The following is a 19,918-nucleotide window of genomic DNA, read 5'->3' as shown; positions in this document are numbered from 1 at the left end:
CAAGTTGATGTGTTGTCTTTAAGCCCCTTAATTGCCCCGGCGACCTTCGTGTCAAATTCCTGTACTTGCGCGGCTGAGCACCACTGCCCGCCAGTAAAGCGTCTTCTTTTCGCACCGGCCTCGACGACTTCTTTAGACCGTGGAACTCGCCCCGAAACCTCCCTACTGCGCACCGCGTCATTGTCGGCCTTGCGCTGACCACATTCGTTGAATGCTCCCCTCGTATGCATCGTCTCCGGACTCCAAGATGATGTCCCGGCATCACTCAGGAGCTTATGCCAATGGGTATCCTCGACCGAACACGTTCGAAATCTCTCCCCACAGGTTCGTCTGCCAGATCGCAGCTTGCGCCAAAGGATGAACCCCCAATGGCTAACCCGGCCCTTTGCGCTTCTTCTAGATTCCAGCCACGAGCCTCGACGCCCGCAACCCGCCGAAGACGGAAACTGTTGGTACGAGTTGCGATCGCGATTGCCGTAGCGGCTCTGTTCGCGTGTTTTGTATGGCCCGGCACCGGCAGCTTTATCTCGATCTTCTCGTTAGGCCTCATTGGTTCCGACAGCGATGGGCTGCTAGATACTGTGAGATACTATGATTTATCCAACGTCCAAGGGACCGCGCGAGGATGGGAGAGGGAAGAGCGCATTCTGCTATGCGTGCCACTCCGAGACGCCGAACCGCATTTGCAGATGATGTTTTCCCACCTGCGCAACCTGACCTACCCGCACCATCTGATCGACCTCGCCTTCCTCGTTTCCGACTCCAAAGATCGCACACTGGATGTTCTTATTGAAAGGCTCGAGGATCAACAAGCCGACGACGATCCAAAACAGCCTTACGGAGAGATCTCCATCATCGAGAAGGACTTTGGACAAAAGGTGAACCAGGATGTGGAGAGCCGTCACGGTTTCGCCGCCCAAGCCAGCAGAAGAAAGCTCATGGCTCAAGCAAGAAACTGGCTACTCAGTGCTACTCTTCGCCCCTACCATTCGTGGGTCTATTGGCGAGACGTGGACGTGGAAACAGCCCCTTTTACTATTCTCGAGGACCTCATGCGCCACAACAAGGATATCATTGTGCCGAGTGAGTAATGAGTAGCTGTACTGCTCGGATACTATTCTAACCTGTGCGCAGATGTCTGGCGACCACTTCCGGACTGGCTCGGTGGCGAGCAGCCGTACGATCTCAACTCATGGCAGGAGTCGGAGACGGCCCTGTCTCTGGCAGACACCCTGGACGAGGATGCTGTCATTGTGGAAGGATACGCCGAGTATGCAACCTGGCGACCGCATCTTGCTTATCTGCGAGATCCGTACGGTGACCCTGATATGGAAATGGAAATCGACGGTGTGGGTGGTGTCAGTATCCTGGCAAAAGCCAAGGTTTTCCGATCAGGATGCCACTTCCCTGCGTTCAGCTTTGAGAAACATGCCGAAACCGAAGGATTTGGAAAGGTTGGTGCCAGCTACTCCTGGGCTTCTAAGTGACGGCCGTGCTAATGGAATACCACAGATGGCCAAACGAATGGGGTACTCGGTCGTAGGACTGCCGCACTACACAATCTGGCATCTTTACGAACCAAGTGTGGACGATATCAAGCACATGGAGGTAACACACCCAACAGTCACTTTGCATGGAATATTATCTAACTGCGTCAGGAAATGGAAAAGGAACGTGTTGCAAAGGAGGCGGAAGAGAAGGAGAAGGCTGAAAAGGAGAAGAAGATCAAGGAACAGTTTGGCGACACCAACAGCCAATGGGAGAAGGACAAGTCCGAGATTCAAAATCTCGCAAAGGAGGAGTCCAAGAAGGAGGCTGGTGGTGACGCCGGCAAGTCGGACAGCAAAAACACGAAGGACAGTAGCGGCGCCAAAGACGAAGCCCAGAAGGTAGAGTCATGAGCGTTGCAGGCTTTGGGCCCGTAAAAACAACAACAACAACAACCATAACAACAAAGTGCCAAGCCGTCGGCCTGAGTAGTCAGAGCTAGGGACGCTCACCTTTACGGGTGCATGGCGACCCCGGTCACCCAACAATCAAGTCTGCGCAGCATGCCGTTGGTATAGGGGGTCAGACAACATACAACGGTCTCATGTAAACCACATTCCTGAATTATTCGGATAGGGGCTGTGGGGCAGGAAGTTTGCGCAACATCGACGAAAGTCGTTATATAGCATTGGAGGCTGCTCAAGGGGTTAGACGCCCTCGCGGGTTGTATATGTCCTCTGAACGATTATGTGGTCGCTACGCAATGGCTCTAATCGCATCCTGACCATGAAGAGTTGTGCCCTCCTGCATGGTTGACCGAGGTGACGTCACAATTCCTATACCAGGCCATCATTCTGTAAAAATAGATTAACTACACGATTAAGAACTGAACCGGGATGCTACTTGGGCGCATTAATTGTGAACTGTACACATGCAGATTGAGGCGATGAAAAGGGGGGGGCTAGCTGAAAAGGAGGACAAAGCATGGAACATTGAACCCAGCCGCGGTGGAGGGGCCAAGGTCCAGGTACTCAAGGTACAGTCTGTACGTCCTTCTACAGCGCCGCAAAGCTTACGGTACAAGGCCAAAGTGGCATCTTCGGAAAAACGCACACCACCTCCGCGACACGCTACGTACCGAGAACCAGACGCATTGGCATCCATCCATTTGTCTGGGTATCTCGCATATGCCTGCCTGCCCGGTAGCTCATATTGATTGTTCAGAGCTTCAATTGAGGTTCCTGGATGCTCTGATCAACGTGTCAAGAGCCTATTAATCTGGTGCCAGGGGAGACAGACTGACTGCCAGCGCGGTGCACAATCTGGCCCAGCATTCTCCGTTTTCTATCGCTTCACTTCTGCATGCTGTATAATTCCATCTGGCGTACCAGCGTACCAGGCCGTTAGAGCTGTCATCTAGTATCGAGATCTCGCGACGTACACGTTAAACTCCTCTTCGGCCATCGACGCGAATGCGATGATGAATCAAGATGGGCTGTCCCAGAACACAAACGCACAGCAATCGCAACTAGGTGCTAAACCACCCGCAAGCTCCAACACTCCGCAGCAGCACCCAGGCGGCGACATGGCTGCATACGAAGCGACGCAGGCGCCGAATGCGCCAATCCAATACCGGAGCCGACCCGTCTCGGTCGCTGTCGACCCCGTCGGCCTCGTCATATCGGAGTGCACATCTGTGACATCGGCCATGCGCAAACATGCTCGCTGGGAGCATTCGTCCGTGTCCTGGATTCTGGGTGGCAATCCGAACCCCGTTCAACTGGCCCCTCCGAGTCCCATGCTTCGACCGGGAAGCAGAGGTTCGAATGCGACGGTCGGCGGCGATGGGGCGCAAGACTCGGGGGTAGTGAACCGTTGGGGTTTACGCGGGAACAAGGCAAAGAGCATGCTGGACAATCCTCTGATGGCAGGCTTCGGGAGGCTAAGGCATGAGTTGTCCAGCTGTAAAAGTAAGCAAACTTACCATGCCGCCAATGCCCTTCTTGACGGCTACTAACGCAGGCTCTCTGTGCAACAGACATCCATGACTTTGATGCCCCGGCACTCCTCAACCCATTCCTCCAAGTCGTGCAAGCCTCCTCGACATCGGCTCCGATTACCACGCTTGCGCTCAAAGCGATCAGGAAATTCCTATCGTACGGCTTCATAAGCCCCGAGTCGCCTCGTTTCCCTCTGGCCATGCAGTCACTAGCGACAGCTATTACGCACTGCCGGTTCGAAGCTAGCGATTCAGCTCAGGATGAAGTTGTTTTGCTCATGATATTGCATCTCATGGAGGACATGCTGTCAGGCCCTGGCGGCGCGCTCCTAAGCGACGAGAGCGTTTGTGAAATGATGGGAACTGGCCTTACCATGTGCTGTGAACGTGAACTATCCGAGCTTTTGCGACGGACGGCCGAATCAGCAATGGTGCGGATCTGCCAGATCATATTCGAGCACCTGAAGTACTTGGAAGTTGAGGCTGGAGATGATATTGAGGCCCTTGAAAAACAGACCAATGGAGACATGGATGCTGTCAAGATTGTTCCCTCGACGAACGGAGCTGTCATGGGTGCTCCAGACGCCCCTACCAAAACTGGCGAGCAGAGGGGCTCTTCAAGCTCCGACAAGGCCAGTGACCCCCTGAACAGACAGAAGAGGCTTCAGTGGCAGATTCGGCCGAACTCGAGATCAAGCCCTACTCGCTTCCTTCGATGAAGGAGCTCTTCCGCGTGCTCGTGGACCTATTGGACCCCCATGACGACCACCAGACCGACATTATGAGGGTCATGGCGCTGCGCATAATCCATGTGGCTTTAGAAGTTGCAGGTCCCTCTATTGCGCGACACCCTGCGCTGGCCATTGTGGCCGAGGACAAGCTATGCCGTTATTTATTCCAGCTAGTCAGGTCTGACAACATGGCGATCCTTCAGGACTCCCTTATCGTTGCTGGGACTCTCCTGGAAACCTGCCGAGGCGTTCTCAAGCTCCAGCAAGAACTCTTCTTGTCCTATTTGGTGGCTTGTCTACATTCCCCTGTTGAGATACCCCGAGAGCCGGGTATTGATCCTTCACTCTACGATGGAATACCGCAGGCACCTAAGCTAGTGAAACCCCCGCCTTCGCAATCCAGCAGCGGACGGTCAACTCCTGTCCCCGTCAAAGACCGCCAGAAGCTGGGAATGGGGGGTGGCGCGCGGAAGCCAGATGCTCGCCAGGCAATGGTGGAGAGCGTAGGTGCGCTCGTGAGGATGCCAAGCTTTCTGGTAGAGCTTTTCGTGAACTACGACTGCGACGCTGACCGCATGGACATGTGCGAGGATATGATCGGTATCCTATCAAGAAACGCCCTGCCTGACTCGGCAACTTGGAGTACCAGAAGCGTTGCGCCCCTTTGCCAGGATGCGCTCTTGGGCCACATACAGTTCATAGCCGACCGACTGGATGAAGAGCCCGTGTTCGAGGGATACCCAGATCCAGAAAACCTAAAGAAGAACCGAGTTTTGAAGAGGACTATCATCAAAGGAGCCAACAAGTTCAACGAGAAGCCGGAGAAAGGACTGGCCTTCTTGCAATCCGAAGGTATCATCGATGATCTCAGTGACCCCAGTTCGGTTGCCAAGTTCCTCAAGGGCACCTCGAGAATATCCAAGAAAGTGCTGGGAGATTTCATTTCTAAGAAGAACAATGACAAGCTCCTGGAGGCATTTGTGGACTTGTTTGACTTCTCAGGAAAGCGTGCTGACGAGGCCTTGCGGTTGTTCCTGGAAAGCTTCCGACTTCCTGGAGAATCTGCGCTTATCGAGCGCATCGTCATGACGTTTGCAAAGAAGTACATCGAAAGCGACGTGCCTCCAGACTGCGCGGATGTAGATGCTGTGTACATCCTCTGCTATGCCATCCTCATGCTCAACACCGATCAGCACAACCCGAACTTCAAAAACCAGAAGCGCATGGTGGTACAAGACTTTGCACGAAACCTCCGGGGCGTGAATGGCGGCAAGGACTTTGCTCCCGAATACGTCCAAGCCATCTTTGATGCCATCAAGCACAACGAAATCATTCTCCCAGATGAACATGATAACAAGCACGCCTTTGACTATGCCTGGAGAGAAACTCTGCTGAAAACGGCTACCGCAGGCCCGCTGACACTCCTCAACACCAACATTTATGACGCTCACATGTTTGCAACCACTTGGAAGCCCATTGTTTCCACCCTTGCCTATGTATTCATGTCGGCGCCGGATGACCCATCCTTCGCCCGCGTGGTCACGGGCTTCGACCAATGTGCCCAGATCGCGTCCAAATACGGCATCAGCGAGGCCCTTGACCACATTATTTACTGTCTCAGCCGTATGACAACATTAGTTACGGAAAAGCTCTCCAGCACTGCTCTCAATACTGAGATGAAAGTATCAGATGACGGTGCCAGCGTGATGGTCAGCGAGCTCGCCGTTAAGCTCGGGCGAAACTTCAAGGCCCAGCTGGCAACTCTTGTGCTTTTTCGTGTGGTGACGGGAAGCGAGGCTGTGATCCGCACCGGCTGGCAGCATGTAAGGACCACCCTCTTAATCCTCCCTTTTGGTGTAATCCGTCGTTTCTAACCTGATCGCAGATTGTTCGGATATGGCTGAATTTATTTGTCAACTCTCTTATCCCCCCCTTCTTTTCTAACGACCTTGAGCGCCTGAATTTACCAGCGATACCCCTTCAAACCCCTTCCCAGGTCATTGACAGAGCCGCAAAGACGGCGGACACCGGCCTTTTCTCCGCGTTGTCGTCCTACATCTCAAGTTATGCCGCAGATGACCCCCTGAGCCGTCAGCTGAAGAGGTCGAGAGCACTTTGAGCACTGTTGACTGCGTAAAAGCTTGTCATATGGGGGATGTGTTCGCAAACATCTCGTAAGTTTCGAAGGGAACCCTTTCTTTTCGGTCAATACTAACATATTCCAGGAACATGTCACCCAGTGCGCTGCAACCGCTGGTCGAGGCGCTTCTCAACGAGCTTCCGGAAGATGAAACCTCGGGAGTGCCCGTCATCACTGTCAAGCAAGACGGCCTACCCACGTCCCCTGCTTCAACTCCAAAGCAAGTGACCAGGCAGCCTGTCTACGATCCCGCTGCTGTCTACATTCTCGAATTGTGTACTGTTCTTGCTTTGCGCAATGCCGAAACCATTGAAACGTTAGGAAAGAGAGTCGCAGACTCCCTTCAAACGATTCTAAGAAACTCAAGCCGGTTCCATACAATACTCGTTTCGCGAGCGGCCTTTTACCAGTTCAGTATTCTGAAGGCTAGCTATGTAGGTTTCCGTACTTCTGTGACATCTTACACAAGTCGTTTTAACACTTACTCTTCTAGGAACACGACTTCGTCCGGGCCCCAGTATTGCTACACACAATATCCAGCTGGTCAAAGGACACTCTTGCCAAGGCAGCACCACTGGTACTGGAAGGTCTCAAGCTGTGTATCAGCCAACCGGGACCACTTCGGAGCGAGATCATGACATCACCCGACTACTGGGTTCTCTTGCGTACACTTGCAGGCAATCCGGAGTCTTCCCCGATTGTCTTTGAGATCCTGGAGGGTGGTGTCTCGGGCACTCCATCGGCAATCATAGCCGATAACTACGAGGCTGCGATAACTCTTCTGAACGAGTTTGCTGCAGCTGCTAAGATCGGCGCGATCGCAGAGCAGAAGGTTAAGTCAGGAGACCGGCGGCCCCGAAGTGCTCGCCCTCCCAAGAAGGAAGCGCCAAGTGGCAATGCTGTCGTCTCCCGCGGCGTGAAAGCCATCAACATGATCTACAACATGACGTCTCGCATACCCCACTTGATGAAGCAGTCACATCTGGAGAGCAGCGAAGGTATGTCAAGACCATGATTTCTATACGTGCTGCTCAAGACTAACTCGATGGCAGCATGGTCGGCATATTGGCTACCGATATTTCAAGCACTGACTACACAATGCACCAACCCGTGCCGCGAGGTGCGCCATCTGGCATTCACATCGTTGCAGCGATCTCTGCTTTCGCCAGAGCTAACGTGCAGTGACCACGAGGAATGGACGGCGATCTTTGGCCAAGTCATGTTCCCCCTTATCTTCAAGCTTCTTAAGCCCGAGGTGTTCCAATCGGATCGAGATGGGATGAGCGAGACGAGGGTGCAGGCTTCCTCACTCCTGTGCAAGGTCTTCCTCCAATATCTAGTCCTCCTCTCGAAGTGGGACGGCATGCTGGATCTCTGGCTCAAGATCATTGATGTCATGGACAGACTCATGAACAGCGGGCAGGGCGACAGTCTGGTAAGTTGTGCTGGATCATGGCTGGTTTCTCTACAACGGTGGCTAACATTCATCTCTTGCTCAGGAGGAGGCGGTTCCAGAAAACCTGAAGAACGTTCTGCTGTTCATGCAAAGCAGCGGGTACCTTGTGCCGCCCAGTGCAGATGCGTCGCAAGAGAAGCTCTGGGTCGAGACGTGGAAGCGTATTGATCGCTTCCTGCCCGAGCTGAAGAACGAGCTTGCGCCGGAAGAGCTCCAAGTGGAAAAGGCCGAAAAGGTGGCTGAAGAGAAGGCGGCAGTCGAGGAGAGCGCTGAGCAGACACCAGGGCCGCCAGAAGCAGAAAAGGAGAAGGAGGAAGAGGCTGCATGAGCACAACAAGCGTGAAAAGGAGGAGGAGGAGGAGGAGGAGGATGGACCAAAAGGAGCGGCCGTGTTCTACAGGACGGGTCGGTCAACCATACCGTACGATAGAGCGGGGCCCAATAGAGAAAGCCCAGTCCGGGCACACGGGCTGTAGATTATACTAGAATTGTCACATTAAGAGGACTATGACACTGTACCAAAGCCAGTCGCCGCTTTGGTTGGATTTGACCAGTAGATATGCGAATTGTGTGCATGTTAACTCTCTCTCCCTGGTCATGGGCGCCGACGAGCAGCAGAAGTAAAGCGTTGAGTGTGGTGGTAGGCGGGCAGTGAGTAAAGTACATACTTACTCAACTTACTTAAAGAAGTACATGACTTACTTAATCGACAATGTTAGGCCCTTGCAACCCCACCTCGCCTCCTCCTTACTCCGTCCTCCTTCACTAACATGGTGCCGCCTCTCTCACCTCCAAGTGTTACAAACAAAAGCAGCCCCCTGAGTAATCAACTACATGCAGTTGCCTTTTGACTCGACCCAAGGGAGTATTGATATACGTTTTATACCGAGGCCGTACTGCAATTGGTACTGTTGCACAATATGGCGGGCCTGAATCTGGAGGAAATACGCGATACCTTGGTCTCGGTGGCTTACGAGGCCGGTCGCATGATTCTGTCTGCCAACCCTACCGACATCGCAACAGACACGAAGCTGAACTGTGAGTCCCATATAAGCCCCAATCTCAGCAGAGCTTCTTTGAAAACCCAGCAGTATGCTTACATTCTATCTGCTGCAGCTGTGGACATTGTCACAGAGGCGGACAAGGCCGTCGAGGCCCTGGTCTCGGGACAGCTCCAAAAGAAGTACCCTACCTTTGATTTCATGGGCGAGGAGACCTATGAGCCGGGCCAGAAGTTGACGGCGTGGCCCACCTTCATCGTGGACCCCATCGACGGCACCACCAATTTCGTCCACGGCTTCCCCAGCGCCTGCGTCTCGCTGGGCCTGGCCGTCGGCCGCACGCCCACCATCGGCGTGGTCTACAACCCCTACCTGGACCAGCTGTACACGGCCATCCGCGGCCGGGGCGCCTTCCTAACCCACGGCCGCGCCTGGGGCATTCCTAGCGAAGACGGCGGGCCGGACAAGGGCCGCGTCAGCCGCCTGCCGCTGTCGCGCAACCCGCCGCCGCTCGCGGGGCTCGGCGCCGCCCTCGTCGCCGTCGAGTGGGGCAGCAGCCGCGACGGCGTCAACTACGAGGTCAAGACCGAGGTGTTCCGCAAGCTGTGCGCCACCACGGAAACGGGCGGCGCCATGGTCCACAGCCTGCGCAGCCTGGGGAGCGCGGCGCTCAACCTCTGCGCCGTCGCCGCCGGCCAGCTCGACGCCTACTGGGAGGGCGGCTGCTGGGCCTGGGACGTCTGCGCCGGCTGGACCATCCTCGCCGAGGCCGGCGGCGTCATGGTCGGCGGCAACCCGGGCGTCTGGGAGCCCCAGATCGATGACCGCAAGTACCTGGCCGTCCGTGGCGGGGCGGCGCCCGAGCAGCAGAAGGAGCTCGTGCGGCAGTTTTGGGAGGTCATGGGGGAGAGGAAGATGGAGTACTAGATAGGACGCAGGGAGAATCACTTTGTTTCTTTTTCCTCCCTACTCGCCCAGTCTACGTCCATTGTGTCCTGTCATCAATCCCGGAACTTATGCACTGCATATACAAGATACAAACAGTAGACTCGAAGCTCTATCTATATTCAAGGTCTCGAGAAGGAAGATGTGTTCAGATCAACCTATATAAACATATACATCTGGTTTCTGGCAAATGTAATGGTGAACTTCAATTGGACCAAGTTTGGGAGAGGGCGGAATGAACAGGGGGCGAAGAATTTAGTTGCTGCTTTCGAAGTCGTAGCGACCATGTCTGAGACGTCTGGAATGCCAACTCGACACGTTATCGTTCTCGGGGAGACCACTGTACATACATTGCCAAGTTCCTTTGTTTTATATGGAATACTTGATGCCCCCCGAAATCCATTATTACGATACAGTATGAAACGCAATTATTACGATGCTGTCGCGAGGTTGGCTCGATGGACAATCCCCAAGGATGTGCAATACTGAACATCTCACACGAGATTGTATCCGACGTATGTACATGCACGAACCCAAGCTTACGACTTAGAGATATGTATACTGGTGTAGGCTGACATAATGCCGGCAGGAAAGATGTGCCTTGAGGGTGCTGTTCACCCAGTCTTCGAAAACTGGGCGACAGTGGATTCTGAGCTCTACGAAGAGCTAAGTCAGCCCCTCTTGCTAGCCAGCCGGATTATCGAAAACAGTCTTGCCCTAGAGTGGATTTCGGATTTCTTTATAGATGATATATTCTCTAAAGACTATCCGGGAGCACAACTCTCGCAACCTCAAGGCGGCATCAACAACAAGGGGAACTCTACCCCTTATAGCATAGCCAGACACCACATAGCACCATGGGCATCTCCCGAACAGAAAAGGCTCTGGCTCGACAACGTTTCGCAGGAGATGTCTCATGGTATCGCGAAGTCTATCACTTGGCAGCTGGATGCAGACATGTTCTCACAAAAAGGCTGGAGCGGATATACGTGTCGACATCGCCGAGACAACCCTTTTATTCCTCTAGGTAAGTTGGACAGCTACGCGGCCATCGAAGCAGGTGACCGAGCCTGCAGGGAGCAAGGCCTCTCGCAGAGGCATCTATCTGACAGTCCTCTTGATGGCCGAGTATCCGGCTCGCTTGCGTGATCTGAGGAAGAAGGGGCTCGGCGGAAGCGAGGAGTACCTGCTCACTGCCTTTATGGCCACCATTACCATCCTGCACGAGTGAGTACCTCCAAGGCGGACTGGCATGGAAACAGTTTCTAAGCTGGGATTGCCATAGGGTGAGACCCAAGTACAGGGCTCATTACTCGATCCCAACTGAATAGTATGCTTGGCCCTCCTCATCCTTTCGGCATCTTACTTCGAACCCTGTGTCGTTGACTAGTCTCCGGACCAAACAGTATCACAAGGCTATTCCAACATAGCCACTGGGTCCCCAGGTCTAGAGCGGGGGACAACACCAACCTAACGCTACTTCTTCAAGATCAGGCACTACCGCACTATCCCGTCGCCGCCGATAGCCGCCATTCACACGATCGGCACGGCGATAGCCCAAAGAGAGAGCCGTGTTACCTGGTGCCGGATTTCTACCTCTCTGACGAAGGATGGAAATGGAAACGACGCCCAGGGGCACCATTTCGCATTCCGCAGTACGATGACTACATGTGTCCGGATCTGAGTCTACCCATAGCCCCCGAGTACGTCATGATGGAACCCCGGCCTCGACGCCGGCCTCAAGACACCGCAAGGTTAGGTGTGTCGTCGTCGTCGTCGACGACGATTAATAAACCTCGCTTGCGGCAAGATGAGGAGCCGACGGCGATCGAAGCAGGGAACAGCAGCAGCAGCAGTAGTAGTGGTGGTACTGCATCGAGAGGCGACCCGGTGTATGGAACAACAGCATGGGCGGATCCTACGGGGAGCCGATCTTACCCCGAAGTGCCGCGCATCAGACTTTCGGGGCTAGACAGAATGAGTGGCTGCACCGGGGACCTCGTGGGCAGGAAGCCGCCTGGCGGCATTGGCGCGATTACGTGTGAGCTCACGGTGGACGAATTGAAGAGGAGGATTTCCCATCTGATCGGCGTCTCGTTGTGTGAGCTGGAAACGCTGTTTGATGGCCAATGAAAATGGGTACGACAGTAATAGTGTAATGGCTCATAGTGTCATAAAATCATGTATATGTACAGACATAGATCGGCGTGCATGCTTCCGGGTGTTATTATCCGAATCACAGCAGCAGATGGTCGTCGCGGGATTCCCGGACCGGGCAGTGACGGTCGAGGTGCAGAGCTTGAGATAGGTTGGGTACTTACTTCTTGACAAGTTGATGTAGAGTAACGGAATCCAACATTGAAGTGGCATTGATCATCATTGATGTACTCGGTGGGGCCAGGGCAAACGGGGGTTGGGGATTGGGGATGGGGGATAGCCCGCTCCCTCCCGCATACGCTGGTCGGGGTGTGTATCCATAACTCGCGTGCGTAGCTGGTTGCGGAATCTAGATCCCTGCACGTCGTTTCTCTTTCCAGCCTGGAAGCCTTATGTAGAGGGATGTCGTCGATGTTGTGTCACGGCGACGCCTACCTTCAAGTTTTCCTCAATCTGGGCCAGTATGTCCCTTACTCATGTCAAGGAAAGGTCTAGAAAAGCGTAGGGGGCCACCGTACTCCTGAGTCGTTGGTGGCCATTATTCCGAGAGGACTAGGAGTCCAGGACTAGCCGAAGTTGGGAGTGTCCGAAAAAGTTTAGACGCCCCTGATCACCCCGAAGTCGCAACACCATGCAATCTTCCGACTGCAGGTTTTAGCGCTTGGCTGTCTGGCCGTTGTTTTCTACGGCTAGTGCATGAGCTAGGTCAATCTCGTGCCGGCTTCTGGGCGCCCAGCGCCAACGCTGGTGGCGAGGACGAAGGAGAATGGGTTTGGCTTGCATACCGCTACTGTCGTGAGGCGTCGGGTTTGAAACAGCATGCAGCTGGAGCATGCAGCTGCGGCAATTCCATTCCATACATACCTAACATACAGTAATGGTTACGAGCGTTGTGTCAACATCAACATGTCCTGCGGTGATCAGAGCTACGTATTGAATGGGCACGCACCGAAAAGTTGCAAGTAGAAACGTGAGCATGTTTGCAGAATTCATCTACCGTTTCGATCGGATGACAGGGGATCACGGCTAGGCTAGGTTAAGTAGTGGAAACGCGCTGTAGTCCAGCTGCAGAAAGCCGGGAGTGTCCCATTTGCTGGCCCACATGGCCAGGACTTTATTGCCTTAGTTGATTTGACTCGCGAACAAGTGCAAACTGCCTTTTGCTCACACACGGGCACCAGCAAATATTAGCCCTTGTCACTCCTCTTCGATCCTTCTTTTCCCTCTTCCTCCTGCTTTCTTGCTCCTTTGCCTTTCCCAGGACCTCCTTTAAACTCCTGCTTCGACTTTTCGTACATCACAAACACACCAACAATTACGCAACAGCGCCCTGATAAGCTTTCACTGCACCATCACGCAACCCAGCCGTCACTCGCGCAACAAACCACAAACTACAGCCCCTGATTCGCCCAAGAGGAGGAAGCACAAAGGCATCAGTGTGCCGCCACAGCACCTGAGACTTTTCTTGGCCGCTTTTGATGTTCTTTCGTACGCGAGACATATCGGATAAAGCTTCTTAAAGTCTTCGTGTGCTGTGCTTGTCGTCGTAAGACTTTTACCAAGTCGTGAGAGCAAATTGTCTAACAATGCAGAGATCCCACACGCCTCGCAATCCCGAAAATGACTTCCCTACCCGCCAACTCTTCTTGCTCGGTAAGTCTAAAGCACTCTCAACACCGTCGCGTACGAGATACTGAACAAACTATCCAAAACAGGAATCGTACGACTAGCAGAGCCCATCGCCCTCACCAGCATCTTTCCATATGCCTGGTCCCTCATCAAGCAGTTCCAGGTTGGCAAGGAGAGCGATGCCTCGTTCTATGCAGGCCTGCTCATCTCGGCCTTCTCGCTCACCGAGGCCATGATGGGCATGTTCTGGGGAAGTCTTTCCGACAGAATTGGCCGCAAACCTGTGCTCTTGCTAGGCTGCGCCGGCACAACTGCAAGCCTGCTCATGGTCGGTTTCGCTCGAAACTTTTGGTTTGCGCTCGCCGCACGAGCCCTTGGCGGCATGTTGGTGAGTTTTAGTTAACGTTTACTTCGGCTTCGGCTCCGGCCTCAGCGTCATGGCCCCCATGTCTCACCGATTCTAACATATATCACCATGAAGAACGGAAACATTGGCGTTATCCAGACAATGGTGGCGGAGATTGTTACACGTAAAGAGCATGAACCTCGTGCCTATTCAATCATGCCATTCGTATGGTGCATAGGCACGATAATCGGTCCCTCGATCGGTGGAATATTTGCAGAACCTCACAAGTCGTTTCCGAACGTGTTTGGCGAGGATAGCTTCTTCACCAAATTCCCGTACCTGCTCCCTAACGTCATCTGTGCCGTGCTCCTCCTGAGCAGCATTATAATGGCCTACTTCCTGCTGGACGAGACCCATCCCGACATGGCCCCTCGCGTGACTGGCAACCAAACGTACGTTTCGGAAGAGACGCCGTTATTCGAGACTTCAGACTCTATCAAGCAACCGCCGTTCGACATCCGCTCGGAGACCTACGGTACCATCAGGCGTAGCATCGAGCATCAGCGCGAGATGCCTTGCCTCAAAAAGACTCAGAAACATAAGCAACCAAGCATATTCACGAAACCGGTCATGGCACTCATCTGTGCCTTGTCCCTGTTCACCTACCACAGCATGACATACGACCACCTCTTGCCCATCTATTTCGAGGACGCCAAGGCTCCGGATCTGCAAATTTCTTCTTTCAACCCTTTACAATCCGGTGGGGGTCTAGGACTGTCGATGCAGAATGTTGGTGTCATCCTTGCATTCAATGGCGCAATGGCGCTGTTCGTACAGGTGGTGATATTCCCGATCGCCGCCTCCTACATTGGCATCTACAAACTTTTCGTCACCGTCACCGTCCTGCATCCTATCGTCTATGCGGTCATGCCAATGTTGGTACATGTCCCCGAGTCGCTGTTGTATCCGGCTATATACTGCTGTCTCGCCATTCGCAACGTCCTCTCCATCATACTGTACCCCATACTACTCATCCTCGTCAAAGAAGTCACGCCTTGCTCGAGCGTCTTGGGTAAAATCAACGGATTTGCTGCTAGTGCTGGTGCCGCTTGCCGCATGATCGCCCCACCAGTGGCAGGATATTTGTATACCATCGGTAGCCAGATCGACAGCACAGCTCTGGCGTGGTACGGCAGTACCTTCGTGGCCATCGTAGGGGCGATACAGTGTTTCAGTGTGAAGCGACCAAGGTGCGAAGATGCCTCCGAAGAGAACCCTAGTGGCCATCCCAAACGACCCTCGACCACCATCACTGAGATGGACGAGGAGGAGTAATGTTCTGTTTTCAGTCTATGGGGCTAGGGGAGCAGGCATGGAGTTTGCTGGACTTCCGAGTTTTGATTACGATAAGAGAGGCGTTCTGGTGTGTTTTGGTAAATTTGATGACGGCCACGACTCAAGATCCACGGCAGATGAGGATCCGTGGGGTTTTTTTTTCTTTTCTTTTTCTCCCTTGGTGCTCAGGGGCAGGGGCGTTTTAGACGGTTCGAAATAAAGCAGGCTGATGACGATAACACCTTATACCCATACCTAGAATTGGTGGCTTCCTCGTCGGAGTTGGACAGTATGTCATTAGATCTGCTCAGTGTGTTTTTGGCCCAAGGACAGTTAGGGTATACATACATGAATAGAATGTGATTCTTGAACCCATCAGTCTCATCCAGTTCCAAGTAGTGTTCTAGTTCGTCTGGCCTTTGATGTACCCGTTGCCGCTTATGACGCGGATCAAGCTGTCAATCCGGTATTGAAAAGGATTTCTGCCGGATTATAAGCAAACGCAAATATCTTATGTATACCAATTCGAAGTTTCTGAGATGAGCGGCTCGAATGAGACACGGGACTGCCTATACCACTGTCACCACCAAAAGCAACCCCCTTTGACCATTGGGATTTGACTTCAGGCCATAAAATTCATTCATTAAACTGCATTGTTTTGTTCGGGCGTTATGCGAGAGTAGGCACTATATTGGAGTGGGTAGCTTCGTACTATCCATGTCTGCCCAAAAGTATGGCTTAAAGGCACCATTGGTGCTGGCCGTGGAAAAGAAGACTTTGCAGGCATTGTCCCCAAACACTCATTTGGAATCGGATGGGTTGTATGCTCATAAGCGAATGTATACTTTTGTAATTGAAAATGGGTTATTACGGGAGCCTCCCTTTGGCTCTCAGACTAATTAGGGTATGTTTACTCTGGGCATGAAACAAATAGAACCCGCCAGACTCTATGAGTGCCCGTTTTCCTTGACCAACTCTGACTGCTTCTTGGTCTACACAACTAAACCAGTCCTCTGTAATCTTGACGATTGTCTTTCAATTCGATACGGGAGATCGATGTCCGCGTCTTCCGAACAGGCGTGACATAGTCTTCTACGACTTTGTTACTGCTGTATATACCGCTTAGCCAATGCATTTTCAAATAGACCGGATGAGGAACTGACCTGGTTCTGTATCCGAAATGAAGGTTGCTTCGCTGAAGAGCTTGCCTGCGTCGGTAATGTCCTCGTCTCCGATCTTCAACATCATCTCCACAGCTTCCGTGGGGCAGAACTAGGAAATGTCGGTCAGTGCAAAGTTACCTCATAGGACAATAAACACATACCTGGTAGATGTACGGCTTGGTACCGGCCGCGCCAGCAACGATCTTCTTGACAAAACCGGGCACTTCGGCCATGACGTCAATTCGATCAAGGCGCTTCTCGAAAGAGCCGACAATGACGGCCTCGACGGCCTTGCCGTCTTTCGTTTTGCCACTCCACGTGAACTTAATTTCTTTCGGCTCTGGCCACTGGGTCTCGGCATCGACGGCCGTCTTAGTGTGCGTCGCGGTTGTGATGCAGCCGGCGGCAATGATTTCGCCATCTTTCGCAATGCCACCAACTCCGACGGTCGTGGACCCGTAGGACGGGGGTGTAGTAAACTGCATCATCACCGCGGAGTATTTAGCACTTTGGTAATTGGCATACGTCCATTTGCCTGCGGCGTGATGAGGCTTCATGCCCTGTAAAGCGTGAATGAAGAGTGCCTGGCCCTTGAAGTTGATAGGCCCATCCTCGGTCACCATGGTGCCCTCAGCGACACATCGTGGCCAAAAGGAGTGCCTCATGCTTCCCCAGGGCTTGGAGAGGTCGGTGCCAAACAGTGTGTTGCCGTCCTTGCCTGCCACGAAGGCTGGGGCTGTGCGGGTAACCTTGAGGTCGACTATGCAGCGCTGGTCGGTTATGGACTTGATTGCATAAGTCTTGCCATCTTCAGAAAGCTCGACGGCGCAGTCCTTGGCGTAGAAGTTGACCTTGTCGTCGCTGAAGTCGACATCGTTCAGAGCGGTAGAACACCACAGGTGGGGCTTGGAGGGGTCGGGATAAGAGATCTTCGAGTTGAACTGGCTCGTGACGCGAACACCGCTTCACCAAAGAAAAAACCGTCAGCTTAGCGAATAAGGGTGTGCTTCCGTGTAGCTAGATGCCTTACGCTACGTTGCTATAAATGACCTGCGCGAGGGCGACATGGCCGGTTTCCGCCGTCAGGTAGAAACTCTGTGTCTCGACGCTGGTGTTCCCGAGCGTATGCCACTTTTGATCCTGTCGGGACAGTTCGGTCCAAGGAGTAGTTTTGGCGTCCTCGGCGACGGATCTGACGGCGGAAGGGCCGTAGATGGGCTCCTCGGTGCCGACGGCGTCCGCCAAACTGGAGAGTGATTACAACCATGTTAGCGGGGTTTGTTTCTCGACAGTCAGTGGGCTGGAGGACGGGAAAGGCTCACGTCTTCTTGGCCCAGTTGAACATGTTGTGGGCGACGTAACAGCTCTGCTGTGATGGGGTTCCCTGAGAGGATCAGGGAGGTGTCTATAAGATGTGGTTTAGAGGATGAAAAGAAGATGATGTTGAGGAAGAAGCGGTATGGTTTCCAGAGGCGAGTCGAGAGATGTAGCGACAGGTTCAAACCTCTTACAGCACCGAGTGATGGCGCCAAGGCATAGCTATTAGTGGGGTGCAGAGAAGCGCCGACGGACGAAAGCTGACTGTAGTACAGTATAGGTCACTTGAAAGTCACGGGCAGGCGGGGGGTTCAGATGCCTATCGATAACAGCGGGCGCCTACAGGCCTGGAGGCACTATTCCTGGTACCGGCTTCCCATGCATAGCCTTAACTCAGCTTGGAATCTTGGGTATGAACAACCTTGCTACTGGCCTTGCGCCCTCCGTGCCTAGTTGCACTGACCGAGTGACAGTGACAGGGGGCCTGATACAGGTTGACATATCCGGTACTTGCAGATACTTGGCGTTGGCGGGCTGGAACTAGGTAGGCCTGGCGCTGGGCCGGGCGTCAGGTGCTGGCTCAGGTGCTCTCACTGATTGATGTTTTACTGGGGCCAAAAACTCGAGCAAGTACCGGCAGCTCGGACAAGTAATCGCCGACATCGACCAGCAGCTGCCACTAACGCCAAATTTTAGGATCGCCAGCCCGGTGGGTGGAACGGGTTCAATCAATTGAGTGATGTCTGGCGATTCGTCACAATCTGGGTCATATTGGCTTTATTCCCTTCCCGACATTGAACTGCCGCCCTTTCTTCCTTCTTTTAAATTGGACCTCTCTCCCACAGCCTGCTCCTACATTCCACAGCTACCCGGTCGCAATGTCCAAGGCGCGCGGTGCCGCAGCTGGTGCGGACCAGATTGTCAAGCTCATCGTCGGAGCCGGCCAGGCGAGCCCTAGTCCTCCTGTTGGTCCGGCGCTGGGTAGCAAAGGTATCAAGTCGATGGACTTCTGCAAGGTATGCCAAAGAGCACCAGATCTGTTTGTCGGCGGTGTGCAGCAGCCCGGCTGGTTCTCGGAGTCGTCGTGCTAAAGCCTCGCTACTTAGGAGTTCAACGCCAGAACAGCCCACATCGTACCAGGCACCCCGATGCCGACTCGCGTGACCGTCCGCGCAGACAGATCTTTCGCCTTTGACATCCGAACCCCACAAACCTCCTGGCTTCTGCGCAATGCCGCCGACCTGCCGGTGGGCAAGAAGGGCAAGAGGAAAGGCGCCAGCCGGCCCGGCCATGAGGTGGTCGGCACACTCACTCTGAAGCACGTCTACGAAATTGCTAAAATCAAGCAAACCGAGTTGCGGCTATCCGGTCTCTCGCTGGAGGGGCTTTGCAAGTCCATAATATACCAGGCCAAATCCATAGGTCTCGAGGTAGTGGCCTAGGCGAAGGACGTAGTATGGAAGAAGAAGAAAAGTTGAGCGGGAAGATGCGAGATGCATTGCTGGCTCATCTGTAAAATTTATGTATCAATATGTGACGGAGGGTATGGACGAGTATATCTGCGACCAGGTCAAATCACGCCCATACTTAGGCCAGACAAAGTCATATGGGTGTACGGTCACGATATTACCTGCGAGAACATCATCTAAAACTGCCCTCAATTACGCAACGCCATTTGAAAACTCAACTTCACGGCTGTACCAACGACTTTACGCCTCAAGAATACTGCCTTGTTGGATGGCCTCAGCCAATGGGCGCAGCCGTTGAATATACTCCTATACACATATACCTATGACCCCCACTGGTGATTGGTTCGATAGGAAAATGGGCGTATGGAAGACTCGAAACTATTATGTATCTGAACACTTGTAGCTAAAATGGCTCGGCATCGTTACTTTGTTGCGAGAGCTTGCGTATCCTGAGCAGGGAATGATACACCCTGAGATTGAGATGCTCATGTTGAGGCATCTGCATATCCGCACTATTGCGACAAGCAGTTGTGGCATTTCTCTCATTTCTAGGAGTACAACTTCAAAGCTACTGGAAAGCGACGACAAGATTTACCGAAGACTAGTTGGTACACACTTACCTTTTGAAAAGGTCCATTTCAAATAAGGGTGGAATCGAACGTCGAAGAGTCGTTACACGTAGTCCGATATTTACAACCATGTATGATCTTGAATGATCCCGAGGGAAGTAATGTGGATTGAT

The 19,918-nt window shown here is 53.2% G+C and overlaps 6 protein-coding genes across 6 annotated transcripts; 5 read left to right on the top strand and 1 right to left on the bottom strand.

The window, feature by feature from the left end:
- Nucleotides 1-275: 275 nt before the first annotated feature.
- PG986_006008 (Sec7 domain-containing protein) lies at nucleotides 276-8,142 on the top strand (the record flags this gene model as incomplete). Its single annotated transcript, XM_066842230.1, has 14 exons — nucleotides 276-1,083; nucleotides 1,135-1,454; nucleotides 1,513-1,608; nucleotides 1,659-1,889; nucleotides 2,426-2,664; nucleotides 3,040-3,458; nucleotides 3,527-4,123; nucleotides 4,162-6,041; nucleotides 6,104-6,308; nucleotides 6,359-6,392; nucleotides 6,444-6,792; nucleotides 6,852-7,356; nucleotides 7,411-7,793; nucleotides 7,858-8,142. 14 exons carry the CDS (start codon nucleotides 276-278, stop codon nucleotides 8,140-8,142), a joined length of 6,351 nt encoding a protein of 2,116 aa, XP_066702092.1.
- Nucleotides 8,143-8,734: 592 nt separating this feature from the next.
- Nucleotides 8,735-9,742, top strand: PG986_006007 (uncharacterized protein; the record flags this gene model as incomplete). The annotated part of the gene is made up of 1 exon (XM_066842229.1): nucleotides 8,735-9,742. The coding sequence occupies one exon, from the start codon at nucleotides 8,735-8,737 to the stop codon at nucleotides 9,740-9,742; it is 1,008 nt and encodes a 335-aa protein (XP_066702091.1).
- A 597-nt stretch (nucleotides 9,743-10,339) lies between these two features.
- Nucleotides 10,340-12,088, top strand: PG986_006006 (uncharacterized protein; the record flags this gene model as incomplete). Its single annotated transcript, XM_066842228.1, has 4 exons — nucleotides 10,340-10,787; nucleotides 10,837-10,987; nucleotides 11,191-11,514; nucleotides 11,962-12,088. 4 exons carry the CDS (start codon nucleotides 10,340-10,342, stop codon nucleotides 12,086-12,088), a joined length of 1,050 nt encoding a protein of 349 aa, XP_066702090.1.
- A 1,415-nt stretch (nucleotides 12,089-13,503) lies between these two features.
- PG986_006005 (uncharacterized protein) lies at nucleotides 13,504-15,227 on the top strand (the record flags this gene model as incomplete). Its single annotated transcript, XM_066842227.1, has 3 exons — nucleotides 13,504-13,570; nucleotides 13,633-13,934; nucleotides 14,028-15,227. The coding sequence occupies 3 exons, from the start codon at nucleotides 13,504-13,506 to the stop codon at nucleotides 15,225-15,227; spliced, it is 1,569 nt and encodes a 522-aa protein (XP_066702089.1).
- A 1,137-nt stretch (nucleotides 15,228-16,364) lies between these two features.
- On the bottom strand, nucleotides 16,365-17,735 carry PG986_006004 (Survival factor 1; the record flags this gene model as incomplete). The annotated part of the gene is made up of 4 exons (XM_066842226.1): nucleotides 16,365-16,499; nucleotides 16,552-17,353; nucleotides 17,421-17,636; nucleotides 17,713-17,735. 4 exons carry the CDS (start codon nucleotides 17,733-17,735, stop codon nucleotides 16,365-16,367), a joined length of 1,176 nt encoding a protein of 391 aa, XP_066702088.1.
- Nucleotides 17,736-18,585: 850 nt separating this feature from the next.
- On the top strand, nucleotides 18,586-19,149 carry PG986_006003 (mitochondrial 54S ribosomal protein uL11m; the record flags this gene model as incomplete). The annotated part of the gene is made up of 2 exons (XM_066842225.1): nucleotides 18,586-18,723; nucleotides 18,814-19,149. The coding sequence occupies 2 exons, from the start codon at nucleotides 18,586-18,588 to the stop codon at nucleotides 19,147-19,149; spliced, it is 474 nt and encodes a 157-aa protein (XP_066702087.1).
- Nucleotides 19,150-19,918: the final 769 nt, after the last annotated feature.

Source organism: Apiospora aurea (genome assembly GCF_038362705.1).
Source record: "Apiospora aurea strain CBS 24483 chromosome Unknown utg000004l_segment0_segment0, whole genome shotgun sequence".
Lineage (NCBI taxonomy): Eukaryota > Fungi > Ascomycota > Sordariomycetes > Amphisphaeriales > Apiosporaceae > Apiospora > Apiospora aurea.
This window is presented reverse-complemented; position numbering and strand designations above follow the sequence as displayed.